At 44.0% G+C, this 23,055-nt stretch overlaps 1 protein-coding gene across 5 annotated transcripts in view; it reads right to left on the bottom strand.

The window, feature by feature from the left end:
• Nucleotides 1-23,055, bottom strand: part of CLEC16A (C-type lectin domain containing 16A) — a 197,527-nt gene that overhangs the window by 75,735 nt on the left and 98,737 nt on the right. For all 5 annotated transcript variants that reach the window (XM_066576179.1, XM_066576181.1, XM_066576183.1 and 2 more), the window contains exon 18: nucleotides 22,837-22,957. In XM_066576179.1, the coding sequence (XP_066432276.1) occupies nucleotides 22,837-22,957 (121 nt within the window). The remainder of the gene's footprint in view (nucleotides 1-22,836; nucleotides 22,958-23,055) is intronic.

Raw genomic sequence — 23,055 nt, 5'->3', positions numbered from 1 at the left:
TAGGGCACATTCACGAGGGCATATTTAGTTTGGGTTCGTGAATACGCAGGGTTTTCAAATACCGAAACGGTGCTTCTCCCCTGCGTATCTGGCTCGGTTTGGGTTTTTTTCATTTTCCTTTGTGCGCATATCAACTGGGTTTTTCACATACACAAAAGAACAGAAGCAGGTTTCGTTGATTTCATACGTAAATACTCATACTTTGCATATTCACTGTGTATTTGCGCAATTCCACTGACTTCAATAGACTATTTTGGTCTATAATACCGACCAAAATAGGTCATGCTGCATTTTTCTTCATGCGTGTGAATATGCACGTGGAAAACACAGGTCTGAATAGCCCAACGCAAATCAACGGGGTTTCAGTACTGTGTATTATGCACGTAATAAGCAGCACACATATGCCAGTGTGGACGAGCCGTTAGATTTGGTTTGTCTATGAGGCTGTATTATCAAACTACTAATGATGACCTGTCCGTCCGTGCATTTGTGAGTGACTTACATGCTCCACCTCTGATCATGACAGTGATGTCATCAGAGGTTCTTCATCCCCAGTGAGGGAGTTACCTGCTCCGCCCCTGATCACATGATGGTGACATCATCACAGGTCCTGTATACACACGGCTGCTGTCCAGCTAGGTGTTCGTATCCCATAGCAAGTAAGTATTCCATAGCAATTGAGGCCACAGGGAGTTTGTAGTCCGCCCGTAATCTGCACAAGGACGCAGGACCTGTGATGTCACCATCGTGTAATTAGGGGCGGAGCATGCAAGTCATTCACTCGGGAGGAGCGTCACGGTCATGTGATCGGAGCGGAGCCTGCCGGTGACGTCATCACAGGTCCATCATCTCCAGTGCTGCGCTGCTTCTGATCCCTGTTGCATGGGATGAACAATGTATGTAGCAGTGCTGTGTGTGTGACGTGCGTGTAGCAGAGCTGTGTGACGCATTGGGCCACCAGAAACACTGGTACTATAATTACCTAATAATTACTAGTTGTATCTTACTGACTGCTGGGCAATGCAACTAGAATAAGCGCACTCCATAGCACAACGCAATTTCCATCTTTATAAGCGCTCCATCTGTTCAGTTGGCATGTGTGATTTGTTGTAGCTTGAAATAAAGTGGCTGCCTTTAATGATCCTCATGCACATAAGAGAAAGGCATCTGGACCTGCCGATTTCAAGACTGGCCAGTTACCCCACATGTATGGGGGGCCTCCAGCCTCGCCCCACAGATGACATTGAAGTAATTTTACTCTTTTGCTCTCACAAGAGCGTTTGCAGTCATGGATGTCTGGCAGCCACTTACATTCTTCTCAACACACATAGATGCTTGGCCTAGTAGTCACACAACTGCACTCAATGCAGAAACCTTGGGTGTGATTAAAGCCTCTGCCCATGTGACACACTTATCTTTATGAAGCCCTTGGTGAGCTGACGCACATTTCCCATTAGTACATAGGCTCTACTAGTGTTTCCTGTAAATGGACCCTCCACATTTCTGGTTGGCATTGTAGGGAGCACCTGACTCATTACTAAACTCAGGAACGAGCCGGTTTAGTTCCTGGTACATAAGCTGAGGCCGTCCACAAATAGTATCTGGTTACTACTTAGAAAACCGAACTCGCTGCGGTGATCTCATTTCATTGTGGTGAGGAAGCCATCATTTCCCCTTTTTACATGGGGTTCTAAACTCTGCACGTTCTTAATTGCTAGCAATGAGATGACCGCTCTGTGATTTCATCATACAAAGAGACGATTTGCACATTGTAACAAGTGTTAGAACTATTTATATGTGCAAGGCATGCTTCCAAATTTCCATGCAAATAAGGAAGATGGAACAATACCTCTGCAGCGCCACCTATTGGATGGCAGCATTCCTGCAAATCAATGTCAGACCCTTTATGCAGGTCTTTATAACAATGACTGGGAATTGAAAAGCAAGCCAAGATCCATACACAGAGAGCTGTTTCGCGGTGTTTGCACCTCATCAGTGTGCAGTGGGATCCTTGCTTGTGACGTGGTTCGGGAGGGTATCATCACTCCTTAAGGAGAGCACCTAGAAGGTGAGTGAGGAAACTTAAAAAGGCCATCCATGTAAATAAGGAAGATGGAACAATAACCTCTGCAGCGGCACCTATTGGATGGCAGCATTCCTGTAAATCAATGTCAGATCCTTTATACAGGTCTGTAGAACAATGATTGGGCATTGAATTGATTTGCAGGACTGCAATCCAGTGCAGGAATGCATCCAATAGGTGGCGCTGCAGAGGTACTGTTCCATCTTTCTTATTTGCACGTTTCCCAGAGTAGCATGGATGAGAGGATACCCATTCCGAACCAACTTTCCATGTCAGTTACATGTACATACTAGTCACTAAGCCCTTACAACAGCGATCCTGCGGTCGGTGTAGTCTACGGCAAGGTCACGTTTGGCAATCTCCTCCTTGTATTATCATTCCAGGCAGGATTACAATGGATAAAGCAGGAGCTAGGGTTCTTTTACACAGAGAGATTGTCGAGCGCTTAAGTGCCCCAAGAGTCGTCCGAAAAAGTATCACTTCCGTGCTTCCACAGGATAGCCACTCGCTGAATAAGGCTGTATTTATATGGGCAATGAGAGTTGCGCCCAACATTCTCAGGTGCAACTCAAACTCTGTCCGTGTGCTGTGAGACGTGCAAATTATGACATGTCCAATTCTCACGCCAGACACACGAAAACGGAATATGCAGTGGCTTTTCAACCTCGGACCATCGGTTCATTTTCCGCGCAAGTTCTGTCTGTGTTGGACAGAATAGAACTTGCGTGAGTTTAAAGTACGTGTGGAAGTGGCCTGAAAGTGGAGCACAGAGGAGATCTCTTCCGGCCGCCTGTCCACCTCCATTCAGAGTAAACAGGCAGTTGCTCATAGAATAATGACTGCCTGTTTATATGGACCGATCATCGGCAGGTTTTTGTGCCTGCATAGGGCTACAAACGGATTTGCCTTGCGGCATCTGTGGTCAGAGTCTGCACCGCGGATTCGCAGCAAATACAGTACATAGTATGCTATGGGAAATAAAATCTTCCTGCACGCTTGTGGAAACCAAAAGAAATAAAATCGCAGCACGCTCTATTTTCAGCCATCCGACCAGTGTCCCCGTCCACAATTTCAATTGCGGACAGGGCAGGGATTTTGCGTCATTGCTAGGCAATGACACAGGAAAAGCAGAAGTCAGGAAAAAAAAAATCTGTACTGCGTGTGTCCGACGGCGAACCGTGCGGACCAGCCACAGTACAGAAGGAAAGCGAAAATGACAGGTACGTCATGCCTGCCGTGCACAGGGTTAGATTTCGTTGCGGGCTCCCACAAGCGGAATCTGACCGGTTCGTGTGCAGGTGGCCTAAAATGGAAATGTGATGGGAACAAATTTGTTTGTTGCTCAATCATTGGGCGTGTTCACACTGAACGATCAGCGTTCTTAGATAACACAGGATCCCCCATTACAGCATTCGATGGGGACGGATGAGCTCCTCCTCTGCACACAACTAAATAGAAGACAGTTTACATGGCCAACAAAATCGTGCAGTTTTCTCGCGATGCGACAGCGCTGCAAATCACATGTATGTGGGGAACAGGCTTTCCTGTGGGTTCCTTCACATTGGGGATGTTTTGTAGGCTGCTACATTGCGAGAGAAAAAAAAAATTGTGGCATCCTTAATATTGCCGCGATTTGCTATGGTTTGTAGCCCAGGTTTCCCCATTGAGCCTTTTTTTTTGTTGCATCACATAGCCCGAAATCGCAGTTTTTGTGCGGTGCAGTGCATGTTTAACAGTAGGAAGTCCTGCTGTTTCCCCCAGAATAAGCCCTAGCTGCATTAAAAAAATAAAATAAAAAAAATTATATTATATATAACACACACACACACACACACACACTTCTCCTCCCGACACATTTGTTTGCAGTTTTCAGCCACCGCTTCCTGGTCAGGGGGTTCAGGAATCTCGCCTCTAGGAAGCACTGGCTCTGATTGGTTCTTGAGCGCCGCAGCTCACCCAATCACAGCCATTGGTGTGGATTGTGATGTGGATCCGCAGCGTATTTGATCTTTTTAATAGGAAGGGTGTCGTCTGCTGCAGATCCACGGCAAAATCCGCACTAATTACCTATTTTTGGGAGCAAAAAGGATGCCGATTTTGGTGTTGATGTTGCGCTGGGAAAATTCTGCCCCATTTATGCTACATGTGGAAATAGCCGTGAAGATGGAGCAGCAATGCACATGCTTGACTACATCTGCATTCATGCCGGGACCTTCAGGACCACCATTCTCATACTCTATGGGGGTCCCAGTGGTCAAACAGTCCCCATCCTGTGGCTGGGGGATACGTCTAATTCTGGCATAACCCCTTTCTAAATACAACCGGCGCTCAGTATTGCTGCTTGCAGTTATCATTTAGTACGGCTTACTATAAGCACATCTGACAGCTTCGACAAATATGTCACCAGTCATTTATGCCATCAACAAAGCTTGTAATGACAACTGGAGTCAGCAGAAAATGACAAGCCGGAACAAAGGGGGAATTAGCAGCGATGCACTGTGCTAGTAAATGGGATTTCCAGGTAAAGCGACGAGATTAGATATAATACCGCATAAGGTAAAGGGCGGATGTGAGGAAGGGGTCCTGCCTGGGAGATTGCACAATGTGTATAGCTGGATTAAGCCCTAAAGCACAGTCAATGGCCAGAGTTCAGGGTCCCGGCGATACTTTGGGCTATGACATAATTTATTACATGGATCACATTTTCACAACTTTCGTACGGATATTTCGTAACCACATGTAATAGTGCAGTCACCCCACAGTGCAGATCCAGGAACACTTAGTAGCAATCACTCTCGGCTTCATTTCATAAAAAGTTTCGAAAGAAAAAAAGGACAGAACGTAAAAAAATTGACAAGTGTCCCTTGTACTGCAGGAACCTAGAAGCTTAGCGGATGCTCCAGCATTGTGGATTTCAGCATGGAAAAGCTGTGAATATGCTACAGATTTCACACACTGCCATGATATCCGCCAATAATGAACAGATGCCGGTACTGCTGTGCTAAAATCTCATCCACATGGCTTGTCCTATAAAGGCTGCAGATTTTGTATGGATTTTCTGCAAGAGAAATCCATCACATTTGCACCATGGGAGAACACACCCTATGGGTATGTTCACACGGTGCAATTTACTGTGGAATTTTCCACGTGAATTCTTCTAAAATAAGGCCACCTGCACACGGGCGGAAATCCCGCGGTGGTATTTCCCGCGGGATTTCCGCCGCTGAAAGTCTGCATAGACCGGCTTCAAAAGACCAGATTTCAATAGCGGAATCCGTGATAGTCAGCCGCGCGGACGATATGTGGTATTCGGCGCCTACTGAAAAAATAGACTATTCGCATGCCTGCTCAGATGAGTGGATAGCGATTGCAATTTACGTAAGCGTATTTAAAAATCGCAGCATGTTCTATTTTTTGTGCAGAGTCCGCACGGCTTCTATTGAAGTCAGTGGAAGCCTTCCGACCCGCAGTCCATGCGCAATTGACATTGCAGATAGGTTGAGGGCACTTGTGTTATCACCTAGCGATGGTGCGGGAAAAACAAATATTTTTTTAAACTGACCGACAGCGAGCGTCTGCTGTCATCTACAGGACAGCAAAAGCAGGTACATCAAGGTTTTCGTCCGAGTTCAGAGGCGGAATCCAGCTCTGCTGTGTGCAGCCGGCCTTAGGGTGCATTCACACATGGTGGATTAAGGTGCAGATCTGCACCATCTGTGTCCAAATCTGCGCTGAGGATTTCGACATGGATCTGCAGCAGATTTTACCCATCCAACTGAAGGGGTGATGTCTGCTGTGGATTCACTTCTAAATCTGCACCACATGTTGCAGCTTTTTCCACTGCAGAAAATCCGTGCACAAATCTGCCATGTTTGAACGCATCCGTAAAACGGTTTCTTTTTTATTATATCAACAACCTCTCAGTAGAATGAGGGAACTGCGAAGAATTCAACATTGGCAGCATAGAAGAAGGATAAGCATCAATTTTAAAATGGGGCTGTCTCGTTATGAGGACTCCAGTCTGTATAATTAGGCTGGGCCAACTTCATAAAAGTTTTCCCCGGTCTAGCTTCTCCCTCTTGATTGGAGAGATGCCCTGAAAAAGCAGCCCTCCCCCTGACAGGCCAGGACCGTCCATGACCAACATGGACAGCCGTGTATTTCCTGCAGCCTATTGTTAATATCGGACCAGTTATTTCTCCATTAATAAATGTCACAATGATAAAAATAATCAGATCATGAATGGGAGTATAGAAAATCTGATTATAGCTAGGAGCACTGGTGTAACTATAGGGGATGTGGTGGCACCTGGGCCCAGGAGCCTTAGGGGACCCCATAAGGCTTCTCTTCTCCATATAGGGAGCCCAGTACTATGAAAAAAACATTATTGTTATAGGTTTTGCATTGGGGCCCAGAGGCTTCAAGTTATGCTTCTGCGTTAAGGGGCAAGGGAAGTTGGGGGGCCCCAAGATAAACTTTTTCACCCAGGCCCATGAGCCTTTAGCTCCCCCCTAGCTAGGAGCTTATAATAACGCACAGTGGCTGATTACTAGAAATGGTGTTTGCTAATGGAACACACCAGAGTATAAGAACATGGAGATTTAATACTGGATATGACTTCAATATGATGTCTGGAGGCAGCTCCACCACAATCCTGATTCATCCTCACCCCTGATCAGACTGATCTGGGTATGAAGAACACATGTGCATAATGCAAGAAGAACAGGTTTTATGGCTTTAACTGTAAGCCAATCTTTATGTTATGATGGTTTATGTTCTAATTTTATCCCAGAGAAGGTAGTTGAAAATGACTAAAATAGCCGAGACATTTGTCACAAGACTGAAGTCAGTTATCTAGAGGGCGTAGAGACAGCCTACAGGACGCCCACCTCATAACGATCCGGCGACAGCCGTGGATGTACTGCAACTAGTCTAATGACAAGCAAGCAGTCTGGAGAGTTTTATATAGATCTACAAACTTTCTGTAAAGTTTCTCTGCAGTGAAGTCAAACAATATTAATGGCTTGCCCACAGAGGAGATTTATCACGTCGTCATCTGATGATCATTGGGGGAATCATTCTGCCTGTTGTAGATCTAGCTCTTGTGTATGTCTGGGTTTCTATCTTCTGGGTGAAGCAAAGCTTTAATGATTGATGACTAAGGTCTCATGTCCACGGGGACAGATCCACAGCGGGTCACCCGCACGCGTGATCCGCGCCCCATAGGGATGCATTGGACACCCACAGGTAGTTAAATATCTGCGGATGTCATTTTCCCCTGAGGTGTGGATTGAGTGTGCAGGTAAACACCTGCAGCATGCTCTATTTTAGTGCGGGTCTCCCGTGGGGTTGCCTCCCGCAGGCTTCTATTGAAGCCGTCCGGATCCGCAGCACACCCGCACCTGAATTTCTGCTCTCCGCCGCGGGAGAGCAGGAGTTAAAAAAAAATGAAAATGGAGTGCCCTGGCGCATGCGCCCGGCATGCCGCCGGCGTGCAGAGCACATCCGCCGGGTCGAAGGAGGAAGATCCGGCCGTGACGGAGGGAAGATCCGCAGCGTCTGGACGGGTAAGTAAATCATCCTTTTAGAACTCATGTCCGCGGGAAAGGAGGGACCCGCTGCAGGATTCCGCATGGAGAATCCGCGGCGGGCCTGATTTTTCCCATGGACATGAGGCCTAAGGCCTGTGTCACGCGGGCAAATTTGTGCATGAAAGTTTTACGTGCGCAATACACAGAAAATAGAACCCATTGATTTTAATGGGTTTCTTCACAAGCGTGTGCTTTGCACATGGAACTCATTAAAGAATTTGGCAATTTCAATGGCTGAGAGCATCAGTGTGTTTTTCCTTGCGCGCACAAAATATGCTGAAAGACACACAAAAATGCAAATATCCACAAAAATGCATCACAAAAATGCTTACATATGTGTGACACAGGCTTAAGGCCGGCTTCACACGGGGAAGAAAATCGTGTGAGATTTGTGCGTTGCGAGAATGAGGTCATACACATGAGCAATGTTTTCTTGCAGTGCACAGCGATGAGGGAAACAAATCGCGGCCCGTTTTATCTTTCTGCGTGCTCTTGCATCGCCCATTGTTTTCAATGGGGCTGGCAGCAATTGGAGAAACTCCACAATCCTCTGCGTGGCTGTGACTCTTCATCCCCATAGTGATACAAGGCTGTTGTGCCATGAAAACGCCTCGCATCCATAGGGATTTTACGCGGACCCAAGACAAAACTAAAAGGAGATGCTATGGCCAGAATTTAGCACAATATTAGAGCAGCGGCTACAAGTACAGCCAAACATCATCTCTTTACAAAATGTAATATAGTAAAGAGCTGCCGCAATTCAAAGGAGTTGAAAAAAAACGAAAACAAAATAAAAAAATTTCTGTCAATATGCCAGGATCGCACCCTCAGTAGTCCTCATCCTCTTTATACAAATTATGACCTAATTAATGAATCATGGTGCTAGCTTCCACTGATCCAATAGGCCCCATTACATTAATCTTAGAATACTTTTACATGGGACTACTGTTGGTCATTTAAGTGCCCAACAAGCCATCCCGGCGATCATCACTCCCTATGCTTTCACTCAGGAGCAATGAATGCTCACTGAATGGAGGTGGAGTGCGCCAGAGATCTTTCGGCCACCCGCCTCCACTCACAGTAAACAGGCCGTCCTTCATAGATGTACAGCTGCCTGTTTAAATGAGCCGACAAACACTTGGTTTTCACATGAGTTAAAAACGGATTGACTCCGCCAAGTGAGTGATTCTCGCTGACCTGCCCTGTTGGGTCCCGTGTGTATACGGAACAAGCGTCCCCGCAATTGCTCTCAGACTGTCATCCATTGTAAAAGTGCCCCAAGTCTACTTCAGTATACATCACTATGTCATTCATAATATTTCTGTACAAATATGCAGAAAGCCATTTATTGATTCCGCAGGCATTTACACGAATATCAAATGCAAAGTGGTAACAATACTCAGGATTACCATTAGTGAAGAGTTCCTGTGTCCTATACAACCCAGAACAGAGTACCGATTTGGCCAGGTTGTTCCTTTAAGGGCTGAATATACCCACACTTCTTTCCTTCGCTCTAATACTATGACTTAGCAGAGACCTTGAAAATTTTAATTGTGTAGTTATTCTGACATATTGCTTAATTTCTAATTACTTTAAAAATAAAAAAGTATCCCGTATGGCTCATATCTTATACAATATAAATGCTCAGCAAACATTGGGAAATACATTAGACATCCAAGTCCTCCAGTCTGTGTATTTACCGCTTCGATGATGCACACTAAATGGCTAAAAGGAAGAGGACAACCCTCCTAAATATTAAGTTCGGATGTTTAGCTGCACCCATTGCTTGCAAGCAGGTGCATAAAATCAAGCGCTCAGCCATAGGATCTCCATGGACAAATATTGGTAGTAGCACAGGTTGTTCTGAAAAGCTCAGTGATTTCACACGTCATAGGATACCGCTTTGGCCAGAAGCCAGTTTATGCCATTTCTGATCTGCTAGATTTCCTCTCGTCACCTTTAAGTGTCATTATTTTGGAAGCACCTAGGAGTAACAACAACTCAGCCACTAACTGGGAGACCGCACAGCATGGACCCCAAGTGCTGAAGAGTTTCCAACCTGCTACGCCAAAAACCCTGTGTCATGAGCTTCATAAAATAGATTTCCATGGTTGAGTAGCTGCACACAAAGCCTAAGTCCACAAGGCACCAGGTAATTGGCAGTTGCCACTGGACTCTGGAGCAATGGAAACATGTTGTCTGGAGTGATGAAGAATCTGGGTTTGATGGATGCCCAAAGAAGCCTACCGGATTGCATTCCATCTACGTTATGGATAGTGTCCATGCTAATACCACAGCATACGAAGACATTTAAGACACGTGTACTCGTGCAACTTTGTGACAACAGTATGGGGAAAGCACTTTCCTGTGCCAGCAGGATTGTTCCCCTGTGTACAAAGCGAGGTCCATAAAGATATGGTGTGATAAGTTTCTTGTGAAGGAACTTGAGTGGCTGCGCAAAGCCCCAACCAACACCTTTGGGATGAGATCAAATAGCAACTGCAAGCCAGACCTTCCCAGCCAACATCAGTGCCAGACTCCCTAAATGCTCTTCTGACTGAATGGGTACAAATACAGACACAGTACAAAATCTTGTGGAAAGTCTTCCCAGAAGAGGCGAGGCTGTTATAGCCTCAAAAGAGTGGCCCAATTCCATTTTAACACCCATGATTTTGGAATGGGAAGTCCAATGAGCTAATATATGTGTGGCAGTCAGATGTCCACATACCTTTGCACATATAATGAAGGTTTAAGGATAGACAAAATGCCGTAGACGGTAAAAAGTCTATCCTCCTATTTCAGGAGACAATTTGATGCTTTTTAAGACCTGGCAATAAGAACTTCAATCTCTTCAGTATGTTAATCACAAAAATATAGGCCCCTGTAGTAAATTTTAAATTTCAACACCAACTACCTAATTGTTGGGATCTTCTTTAGTGTAGTAATAATAGTCTATTATACTGGTGAAATGTATACAGTTTGGAACAAGTAAGAACTGCGTATGATATACGTAATGTCCACAAGGATGGCACGCCAATCCTTGCCCGCCAACATGATAATGCTGTGAGTGACAGGTCATCACAACTGCAGTTATAGGGCCGGAGCAGATGGGAGGCTTTAAAACTGTATGCGAGGAGCCCCACTGAGACAAGCAAAGGAAGACTGCAAAAATATAATATCTTAAAATCTAAGGTTACATCCTTGTAAAACAAGAGGGCAGGCAATGTCAGGTGCATGGAGATATTGAAGCTCAGGAATAGATCATGTCAGAGCCCTTGTTTGGAGAGTAAATGCAGATTAGGAAGTAATAGGGTATATTATCACAAGGCAAAGAGTTGCTTAGAGGCCCTTTAGACCGAGTCTTTGGTTCCGTCCAGAGGTCCCATCAGGTTTCGTCCAAAGGTGCAATTTTTGTGATTTTAAACAGAAACCCTATCTTGGCCAGTAACGGAAACTGCTGAAACAGAGGCCAATAGGTCTCCATTTTGGCAGGTTTCCATTCATTTCTGGGATTTTATGCTGGAAAGAATAGCATAGTCCACCACGTTATTTTTGCTGGCACAAAACATCAGAAATGAACGGAAACCTGCCATAACAGAGACCTATTGATCTCAGTTCCAGAAGTTTACATTATTGACCAAGAAAGGTTCCTAGTCTTTGGTCCTGTCCAGGGGTCAGTTTTCATGATTCTAAATGGAAACCCTAATAGGACCCCTGGGCAGAGCTAGTAACAAGGGCTGAACAGGCTCTTATTTGTCTTTTGGTTGGCTTAAACAACAAAAATAATCATATGACAAGTACTGACATCTACTCAGAGTCTATGGCAGGGATTCTCATTTTTTTCAAACAGGGCACAGCCAGAAAGGTCCATGCCAGAATTGAAGATGACTCCATTTGGCTTTCAGTTGAGTTCTAAACCCACGATAAGGACAAAAACATCAATTATGTGTTACTTAACCAAATATTCCTCTAGCTAGAAAAATATCTGTGCAGCTTATGATCATTGTAAAAACTGCGTCTGCAGCAGCACCCCACTGACAACTTGGGGCATCTCACAATCTGAGAAGCGCTGGTCTAGGGTAATTATACCACAATGCTTTTTTTCTTGAAAAAAAGAGGGATTTTTTTTTTGTAAGAACACCAAATCATTAGGCCATACAGTATTAGCTCTTGAAAATATGCATTATAGAAATTGTTATTCGTTCTACCATTTTCTTGAAAAGTTTGGTGACAACCAATGTGGATGCCATTAACATTTCCACAAGGACCATCATCACTGCTTAATTCCTATTTAAGAGTCTGCCACAGCTGGGTGATTAGCTGGCTTTTAAGCAAATATGTCCTGATGCTTTTTCCATTTTGTGCCTAGGTCCCTTCCAATTCTACCATTCTATGAAAAACGCTGACCAATATGGCTAGTGCTACAACTGCAGGTACAGGAGGGAATTAGGCTGCTTTCCCATCTGCGCTGGGGATTCTGCTTTCCTGCTCTGTTCGGGGAACAGATGAAGGGGAATCCCCGCGGCCAAACTGTTCCGTCTCTAGAAAGATCCAAACAGTGCCGGGTGGACCGTAATGACTACAATGGGGTCCCACCCACTTTCTGCCCAGCTTCTGGTACTTCCAGCTGCATCAGTAACGGAGACTCCCGCCAAAGATGTGGGACCACCCTTCATACTCAACAAGTGAAAGGAAAGAGGGGGTACAAGCCACAAACTGTTCAACATAACCCTTTACACACTGGAAACATAACCCTATTGAGATGTGTGTTGGAGTTCCCGGAGTTTCTATAAATTCTACAAGAAATTAAATGGTTAATAGAAGCAGCAAACTTACAGGAACTTGCATTAAAAGTGCATCAATGAGCATTACTGAAAAAAGACGAGGGGAAAGAAAACCATAGAGCAGACAGTTACCAATAAAGGAATCAATACATGGAAGCAGCCGCATCATGTCTTACAAGTGCAAAGAACTGCTGCACTTGTACTTATGTTATACCATGGGAAAGGGTTGAAATGCACAGAAAATCAGCGTTCTCTTACAGAGGAGACCTTCTGGTATATGGTCAGCTTCATTCTAGGTCTATGCCTCATAGTACAGCAATGGTGGACAATTAATATTCTTAATACAACATATAGAATGTGGAATAAGATAAGTCACATTGTGATTTCTAAGTCTTGTGTGTAACTGAAGGGGCATGCAGATCAGTCATGGCCACATGACTAGTGATCAGTGAAGCATTTCTTCAAAGTATGTGGAAGCATGCTTCACATGCAGTATCTAACCGATATATTGTCAGATATCGCGCATGTAAATGACCAATAGATTTAATTCACATGAGCGATTTTTCTTTTGGACTAAATAGTCTGAGATGAAAAACATTTTGAGGCTGGATTCAGACGAATGTATATTGGCTCGGTTTTCACGCCCGGTCGATATACGGCATCTCTCTCTCAAGGGAAGGGGTGGCTGGAAGAGCCAGGAGCAGTGCTCTGAGCTCCTGCCCCCTCTCTGCCTCCTCTTCGCCCCTCTGCGCTATTTGCAAAGAGGAGAGGCGGGACGGGGGCTGGGCTAATTCGTGAAATTTAGCCCCACCCACATTCCGCCTCCTTTCATTGCAAATAGTGCAGAGGGGTGGAGAGGAGCCAGAGAGGGGGCGGGATCTCAGTTCCTGCTCCTGGCTCTTCCATCCTCCCCCCATGCAGATGAGGACACCGTATATCGGCTCGGCGTGAAAACAGAGCCGATATACGGTCGTCTGAATCAATCCTAAAAAATAAAATAAAAATTACTGCATGTCCCATTTCTGGCCGATTTTGATTTAAAAAAAAAAAAGCCCATTACTTTCTATGGGCGTTGTAAAAAAGATCGCAGCGCACTCGCGTGTTGATGTGATTTTTATGCAAGTACGAGCAAATGTTTACTACTGAAACACCACGTGATTTTCACATATATTGAAAAAAATGCGGGAAAAAAAATCACAAATTGAGAGATGCAATGCGTGTTTTTTTTGCAAAATGCATCGCACCCGCAGCAGTGCAATATTGGTTTGAGTTTCTCTGACCGATATCACACTCGCACATTTGGATGACAAACAAAGGCAGACAGTTGCTTAACACTATTTTGTACGCACTTTGCAGACGAAAAATTTTTTTTTTTTTTTTAGTTACATTAGGTTTTCTTATGTGTTCATATTTAAAACTAATCTAAGAAATCTACTCGTTCATTTTACCAAAAGGGCAGAGAACTGCGGGAGCCCAGACAGCAGGACCGACGTCCAACAAGAGGCTCAGAAAGAAGCAGCTGTAAAGTCAGGTTGGTCATGTTCACATGGGGTCAGATTTGCAGCGGATTTTCCGTGCAAACTTTCCCCACTGAAAACCTGGAGTATTTATAATAGTAGCAAAGTAGCTGAGATCTTCAAAAATCGCACCCGTCCGCTGCTGTGGATTTTAAATCTGCAGCATGTCACTTTACATTGTGGATTTTCAGTGCAGATTCCACCCTTTGAAATTTGGGGAAATTCTGTAGCGTTCGCGCACCAAAATCCACTGCGGATTTGCAGCGTGTGAACATAGCCTTATTTGACAGCATTATTAAATAATGTATATGTATATCCAAATTCACACAATTAGAAATTTATACGAAAACAGTAAAATATGTATTTTCAAAATTGCTAAATGCTAATTGTCAGTTTAAACTATGAAATGTAGTTAAAAGCAGAAATAAAACAAACCGTTGGTAATTTCAAGTTTTTGTGGAAATTCAAAGTGAATTTCAAACAATGTTGAAAAGCCGATGTAGTAAACCTGCTGATCAGTAAATAAGATAGAATGGACGTTGCTCAGTTCCGCTTACAAAAGGCTTCCTGGTAAAGTCTATTCATTACAGGATAAGTAGATGCCCAGTACTGTGTAACAGGAAAAAGACATGACTGATATATACCGATGTCAGAATGACTTCACGCTACACCTAGGACATTGCGTTCCTCTTTGTGGGAAAGATAGACTCTTCTAGGAATTATAAAATCCAAGGAGGAAGCAAGCTTTAAAAAAGGAAGCATAAAACTGTATTTAGGAGGAAGAGACATAAAGAGACATGGAAACTAAGTCTCATCCTGAAGCTGATGCTATAGACATTGATACTGTAGAAGTTTTCATATGGTGCTCATAGAAAACTGCAGTTATCAGATAACCAAGGAGGAGCGTCAGGGTAAGGGCGGCTTCACACGAGCGTATGCGCAAATATGCTCACTGCAGCCTATAGGTGTATGAATGAGGTTCGAAGAGGGCCATAATCAGCGTGTTGCGTGTGTGCCTGCGCATATTACTGTTACTTTTGCGCACGCAGGGCTAGTTCACACGTGAAAGTGTCACACCCTTTCCGTGGAATTTAATGGCTTCTTTTTACGCAGTGTCATACCCTTCCCCCTCGTGTATTTTCACATCTGCCATAAGACGTCTGTGGCACTTTTGCTGCGCAAAACACAGGAAACTAGAGCAGGTTCTATTTTTTTTTGTGCGCGCACGAACTGCACTTATGAGAACGAATTAATGCGTACGTTCTCACGTGTGTAGCGCATCCAGATTTTGTGCGCACAAATACGCCTGTGTGAGGAAGCCCTAAGAGTGCCTATTAAATTGTATTCTATAGTGCATGGGCAAAAAGTGACAGTGACTAGCACAGGTTGGAGGCACTGGTGTCACGGCTGGACAGAGATGAGCCTGGCTACTGCATTCAGGATGGATTAGTTGAGATGAAGACCAAACCATAACGAATTACACCAAGATGGGAATGAATCAGGGCAACAATAAGAGTTTTTACTGTTTCCACAGTAAGAACAGGATGGATTCTAGAGATATTTTTGAGGTTCAGGTGACATAAACGTGCAGGAGGTTGAATGTACAGGGTTAAGGAAAGATACACCAAGACAGTGGGCATGCTACCTAGGAGTGATGGTAGCACCACAAGCTGTAATGGAAACTTTAGGTTTAGGTAGACTAGTAAAGGGGGGAAATACAAGAGGTTCAGTTTGAGAGGTTTGGTTTCAGATAGAGCCAGAACACGATGTTGGATACAGCGGAGAGACAATCACTGGTGCTTCATAATAGTGAAGGGTTGATGTCGTAGGAATAAGTATATAGTTGGCTGTCATCAGCGTAAAGATGGTACAGAAAGAAAGATTTGCTGATAGTTTGGAGGTGTGGCACTGGACATGCGGGCAACTTAGTGAGGTATAGTTTGTTATTTTTAGCTATAGAAATAGAAATTACAAAAACTCACCAACCCTTTTAAAGTCAAGAGAATAGCACATATTGGGAAGCAGTTTGTGATCTACCATGAAAACGTCAGAGATCCAAAAGAATCCATAAAGAATAGTTGCCACTAGATTTAGCAATCAGCAGATAACGGATAATAATGGCCCTTTTACACGGGATGATTCTATTGTTTAGAATGCTCGGGTCCTCGTTATTCGAGTCGAGCTTTTCGTAAAATTCGAGAGCTCTATTCGAGTAACGAACCCAGCCACAAACTACCATTGACGTGCGCAGCGCCGAGGGGTCATATCCGACACGTCAGAGGGGTGGAGGGGCCAAAACTGGGGCGGGGTCGAACACGGCGTGATGCTTGCTTGAGTAGTGAGCACCATCGCGTATGCCAATACTCGAACGGGCATCAAGCTCGGAAGAGTACGTTCGCTCAACTCTATTTAGAATCATTTAGATTCTGCTGCTCTTGCAGGAATCTGAACAATAATCATCCTGTGTAAATGCATGCAGCGACTGAATCAGAATTTTTCAGTCGTTCAGCTTCCGCATGCAGAAGACTGAAGATCGCGCAGTTCAGCATAAACAGTCATTCATTTCTGAATGAGGGGCCTACAACCAGTGAACGGAGGTGGGCGGGGATAGAATGCTCCCCGGCGGCTTCGCCTCTATTCTGGCAGTGCTGTGAGCGATGCCAACGATACCCAATCCTATACTCACTATATAAGCTCTGTCTTACAAACTAGACTATGCCAGAGCAGTATCAAAAATAATACATATCTTTATTGCAAAGCAGACATTAAAAAGTCAATCAAAGTAAGTAGCATGTGACACTCACTGAAACAAACATCATCTTAGACATGTCGCAACAACTGTTGGATGATTGATCGGTCATCCAACAGCTGTTTCCACCATCTTCCCCATATATACAAATGTTTGGCTAGGATGAACATTCGGGTGTTCATGGAGTTAAGCCGCAGCCAGATAGCTCTGACACCAACTTATCTATCAAGGAACAGGCACTGAAATGTAATACCCCAATTCTCCTTTCCCCCATCATCTGTCAGGAGAAAGTTGAGCTGCCCTCATACACATTAGAGAGTTGTTCTGTCCTGCCATTATCAGGGGGTTTGGACAACTAAACTCCAATGTGAATGGGGGGCTGTTAGATCCGATTGAAAGTAAATAGGACTTGCATGAAAGAGGAGGGGGTATCACTACTGACGTGAAGGAGAACACCCCTTCCTTAGTGGAGCCCAACAGGTTCAAACAGAATCCACAGTACTGTTAAGTAATTCTTTAACCCAAGAAGGTGCAGAGATGCAACCTGTTTCGGCGCTAGCATGCGCCTTTATCAAACATGGTTTCCATGGTGGAAAGAAAAGTATTTATAGTATACCCCTCCTTTTTCATGTAAGTCATATTTACTTCCATCCACCCTTACCAACTCTTATGAGTGCAGTTATTTTACCTTAATCTCCTGTGCACCATTTTGATACCGAGTTTTGCTTAGATCTTTTGGGTCTTCTGCTGCTCTCCATTCCCATTGGATGCCCCATGGGGCGTAAGAGGTGTTGGTTGTTCACTGCGCAACAGGACTGCAGGTGCTAGCGGGCAGGTCCCTTATGGTTGACCTCCCTGCTTATACCAGGTAAGCCTTCTTTATCTATTTTTGCACATCTCTGAGGCTCTGTCATGCTTACATCTTATATTTCCCTTGTGTATTTGTACTTGTATCTTTGATGCTTTATTAGGATTACTATATTTCATGTTTGGGGTCTGATATACTTTATGATGTACAATTTTAATAATGTTGTACCCTATCCATTGAACCTAAAGTGACTTGTGTATATCCAAGATGATGTCTGCTTCGATGAGTGTCACATGCTGCTTATTTTAATTGACTTCTTAACCAATTAGGCCAACCCATACGTAAACGCCCATGCTCTCCACCCTCTTGTTCAGACCGACACGGTAACTTTGTATTATTCAGAAGTGCTGGTAAGATGTCCTGCTGCCACCTTGACATTTCCAGCACAAGATGACTACAGACGCCCCATGGCTAGTTACACGGAAGGAGAGAATCAGTGACGCCAGAGGTCTTCTTTAAAATGATGAGGTGGCTGTGTATTTACTTTAATAGCCATTTAATTGTGTTTTCTAAATTTAGAATTTGCTTTTCCAACAGAAATCCTGATTTCTATCATTTGATTTACTTGATTGAATTTGCTTCAGTAAACTGCATACCATATTGTATTAAATTGAGTTAGCTACAGACATGCTGCCAGTAAATTCTTAATAAGGGAGCTGCCTGAACCAACTCTGTTAAGTGATCCTGACTGGCTATCTGTAATCAATTAAAATTGATCAGTGGTATCTTCTAGCTAGAATCCAGTCGAGCAAAAGTATGCAGTTTTTCTTCAATATCTATAAACTTAAGAAATTTCAGCAGGTTTCTCGATAATAACGGTGGTGAGAGGAGGCTTTCAGGATTCAAGATTTCTACTTGTACAAGAAACAAGTAAAAACTTAAAGGGCCACCTCAGTGATTGTATTTTTCCATTCACTATATAACCATCTTCCCACGCTTATCATAGTTACTGATCATGATTACACAGCTTCTGTCACAGTTATAAGGGCTCCTTCCCACGGACGGATTTCCGCCGCGTAATACGCGGCAGAAATCCGCTGCGTTGCCTGCAGCTATTAGGTTCTATGGAATCCTGCACCGTGAAATCTCCCGTTCTCACCCACGGCATGCTCTATTTGCCGTGGGTGTACGCGCAGGCGGCTTCCATTGCAGTCAATGGAAGCCGTCCGTTCGCGCTATCTTCCGCTGTAGCACAGCGGAAGATAGTGTGAAACCACTTCCCCGCCTACGCGTCATATGACACGGCCGGCCGCGTCATATGACACGGCCGGCCGTGTCATGTGATGCTGTGGGCGTGTCATGTGACGTGGCCGACGTGTCACATGACGCTGCGGCGCGTCATGCGGGACCTAGGACACCGGATCTGCAGGTAAGTATGGGGTCTCTGGGGGATGGCCGCGGCGGAGCCCGTCACGGCCGTGTGCAGCCGGCCTAATAGAGGTGATCACCGCTCATCCTCCTGACTGTTTCCATTAGGTCTGTAGCTTATTTAATTGAATACAGAATGCAATGACAGGGTTGAGTATCTAGCTGCTCATGTCATGCTGTGTTAATGCATAATGATAGCACAGAATAGTGTGAGAGGAAACAGAAATCTTAGCATCAAGATGGTGCCTGATAAACATCAGATAGGGGGCTGCACTGCATGGAAGTAAATGCAATATACACCAATAATGTGACAGGCAATCAGGTGATGGGGGCAGGGATGGAAAAATGTTTTCTCGCTGGAGTGGCTCTTTAAAGGGAATGCATTGAATCTAACGTTAGTTGCCAGTGTGTGTGCTGGCAGACAATAAATAACTCACTGTGCTATGCAGTTTCCGGAACTCCCATCTGCTTCTATGGGAGTTACAGTAACAGTGTACAACAGTTAGTTTAGTGGCTTCCATAATTCTGTCCATGATTGGTCACTGAGGTGAATGAAGAGAATAGGTAATATCCACATCTGTTAGGCATTTATGGCATAACTATCATTAGGAGAATGTTTTAGTAACCATCACCCAAACAGTGATCTCTTCCAATAAAATGGGAAAGGCCATGAAGCAATGATATCTCAGATGGCGGCCGAGGAGGGGAGAATAGGCACAATGGGTTACAGATAACCAACTACAGAAAATTATCCATGGCACCAAGGACATGTCACTAGGTAGGGAAAGTGGCATGGTACTTTACCATAAGCAAAACCAATGTAAGCGCCTGTTTGCCTCCTGTGTTTTGTTCAACGTTCACACCAGAAAAACTACTACTGGTATTAAATTGTCAACAAAGTTAAAATTATTGGGAAGATGTATTTCCAGCAAAGATAAAAACACTACAACAAAACTATAATAGAACAATGTACGATTAATTTAGTACTGTCCATAGAAATATGCCGCCGACATACTTATTTTACCCATTTAGTGCTTGCATATTCTGCAGCATTGAACAGTACATCGATTGGTATTGGGCTTGGTCCTCATTGGGGCTCACAATGTAAATTCCCCTTTTAGTATGTTTTTGGAATGTGGGAGGAAACCGCAGCACCTGGAACAGTCAGATGACTTCCGAGGATGACCTCATCAACAACACTGGGACCACGGTGGGGCTACAACAGAATTCAGAATTCGACACATTTCGTTCAAAAACCGATCAGCTAATAGTGGCTGCATGGCAAGCAGAATCCATGGTGTTAAGGCCAATTTAGACAACGATTTTCACTCAAAAATCCCTCAAAGCCATCTTTTGAGCGATAATCGTTGTGTCTAACTGCACTGACATCGTGCAATTTTCGTTAAGGAATCACTGATCGTTTTCTTTCAGCGTGCTGAAGGACGACAATGAGCCTTATCAGGAATTCACAGGATACTATTGTTTCAGCTGTATTCCGCTCCCTGAACACAGGCGGGGTATGAAGAACACAGCGGTCCAGCTGTGTTCTCCATACCCTGCTCAGAGCAGGGTATGGGGTCCACCGACGTTCCTCCCAGCTACTTGGCTTTTTCCTCTGGTATTTTCAGCCGGATCTGCGGCCAGATATGTGAAATCAGCCGTACTGGAAAATAGCTGCGCCGATGTTGCCTACTGGAAACTAGTAATTTGGTCATTGTAACCAGTAGCTCAATGGCCTATAAGCTTTTGCATAATTAGTGGTCCGTTAAATATCCGCCTCAGAGATATTATTTCATACAAATTACGAGATTCTTCTAAAAAGCAGACACTTCCTGCTGCCAACAGAAGAGCATAATGTACATTTACAGTTCTCAAGAACTACATCCCACAAAGGCTTTTCTTTTCTAAAGAACAGCTTCAAAGCCATCTGCGGCCATTGCTTCATTCATTTTACTAGCAAATGTAAAGTTTGTTGAGAGAGTCACTAATTGTGAAACAATCTTTAAAGTAGAGCAGTACTTTCAGATGACTTTTTAGAATAAGCTGCCATGTGTGTACATGCAAGAGTAACCGTCATTATACAGATGTATGTCATACAATGTGTTAAGATAACTTGCTGTGCCACAGTTTATTTGCTCTTTACAATTGCTTTGAAGGGGTTAAGATGACAGCAGCTTTTTAATGGCTCAACTTAAGTTGCTGCCAAAAATGATTACAGTGTAAGGATATCGGTCAGCTAGTATGAGCCCTAGAAGCTAAGCTTGTGGACTCAAAGTAGGTGACCCACCGAGTCCTGGGATGTAGGTTTTATACTTGCCCTGTCCGCAGATCCCCAGATGTCAGCGCTGAAAGCTGCCACTGCAGTGCATTGAGCAGACTGCATGTTACGCACCAAGTAGTCCTCCTATTCTAAGATTAGAATGGGAGGACTACCTAGCATGCCGCTCAATGCACTGTAGTGGTGGGTTTTAGAGCTGACACTGGGGAAATGTTGAGGAAGGTAGGTATAAAATCTACATCCCCGCACTCAACGGGTCAGCTACTTTGAGCCCACAAGTTTAGCTTATAAAGCTTAAAGTAGCTGACAGTCTCTTTGAATTTGGCTACATTGGTAGCATCCGTATACTGCATTTTTCACTATTTTCTTCTTCTGCAGACTTTATTTCTAATTTTCAGCGCTCTCTGCTTTAGTGGATGGAGACTGCTGCTATGATGGCTCTCATACACCGCACATAGAGAAAACAACAGATTTTGCTCCCAGACTGTAGCACACACAAAGAAATAACATCATGAAGGAGACTAGAGAATAGATGCTATTTCAGTAGCTGTGAAACAATAAATCATTCACCATTAGCTTTAACGGTAAGTTTGTGCGACTTCCTGCTTCTGTCGCCCACTTTTAGAACCCATAGACTTACTTCTATGGGCAGCATAAGTCATCACCCTCCTCTTCTTTCTGTTGTTGGTCTTATCTCTGTTACTAGAGAGATGGATTTCACTTGACAACAGGCAGTGGACAGCAAATTAGAATGAAGGAAAAAAAAAAACACTTCTTTGTGAAGGATCGGACACCATACATCTAAATAAGATACCATAGCCTACTTTGATAACACTGCATCAGCTTGGACTTGAGAGAATCAGGGCCCATTCTTCTCCAGGAGAAAGGGTATCGAATTAGTGATAATGGAGGAAAAGGTGAGTGTACACAACAACTCCTGACCCTCCCTAGCGGTGTAGCTGGCTGAAGCACAACAGTGTCGCTAGACTTAACATAAAAACTTTGACCCGGTCTGAGGAGTCACTCAATGTATCAAACTCACATTTTATGATTTTACGGCAGTGGTGAGGATGTCACAAATCTAATGACACCAAAATCATCCACCAAAGGTCACGCAAAGGGGGCAAAGTGCGGTGTAAGAAAAAGCCTTTAATATTCGGTGTCCTCAGTGCTGCTACTGCTTCTCTGCATACGATATAAGTGATAGGTGATCAGGGTCTCCTCTACTTCATACAATGTGGGGAAAATAGAGAGGAAGCATGCAGAGAGTAAAAACTACTAAAAAAATGCAGAAAACAATCATATAATACCGACATATAGCGCAACTCTTCATAAAAATATACAACAGCCTATTTAGAAGAGTTTCCAGAAACGACAGATACAGTGTAAACAATTTAATCGAAAAATGGGGATGGGAAACGATGCAAGAATTAGAAGACGAAATGATGAGTATAAATGTAATGCTAGGAAGCATACGTAAAGCAGCATGTGGAATCAACTCAACCATCCAACCAATTCATTTCTTATGAGTAAGGCTTCCTTTCTACAATGACTAAACTCCCCGCCGATCCCTGATAGATTTATACTATAGTACTCACTGAGATCAAGTACATCATCTGTCTTTATCAGGTCCTCTTCACGGGTCAAAGGAAGCTGAGTCTCTGGCTCTTTCCGTAATTGTAGTGACAGTGCCCTTAACATAAAGAAGACTCTAATTGCCTAAAATTAAAGAAAAGATCATAGCACATATTAAAATGGTGTTATCAGTATGATATGTTGTGCTTCGACAGATAGGATCACATGGCAGAACACTTGTC

This window comes from Eleutherodactylus coqui, chromosome 8, assembly GCF_035609145.1.
Source record: "Eleutherodactylus coqui strain aEleCoq1 chromosome 8, aEleCoq1.hap1, whole genome shotgun sequence".
In the NCBI taxonomy this organism is placed as follows: Eukaryota; Metazoa; Chordata; class Amphibia; order Anura; family Eleutherodactylidae; genus Eleutherodactylus; species Eleutherodactylus coqui.
Note: the sequence above shows the minus strand (reverse complement) of the source record. Positions and strands in the feature narration are given on the sequence as shown.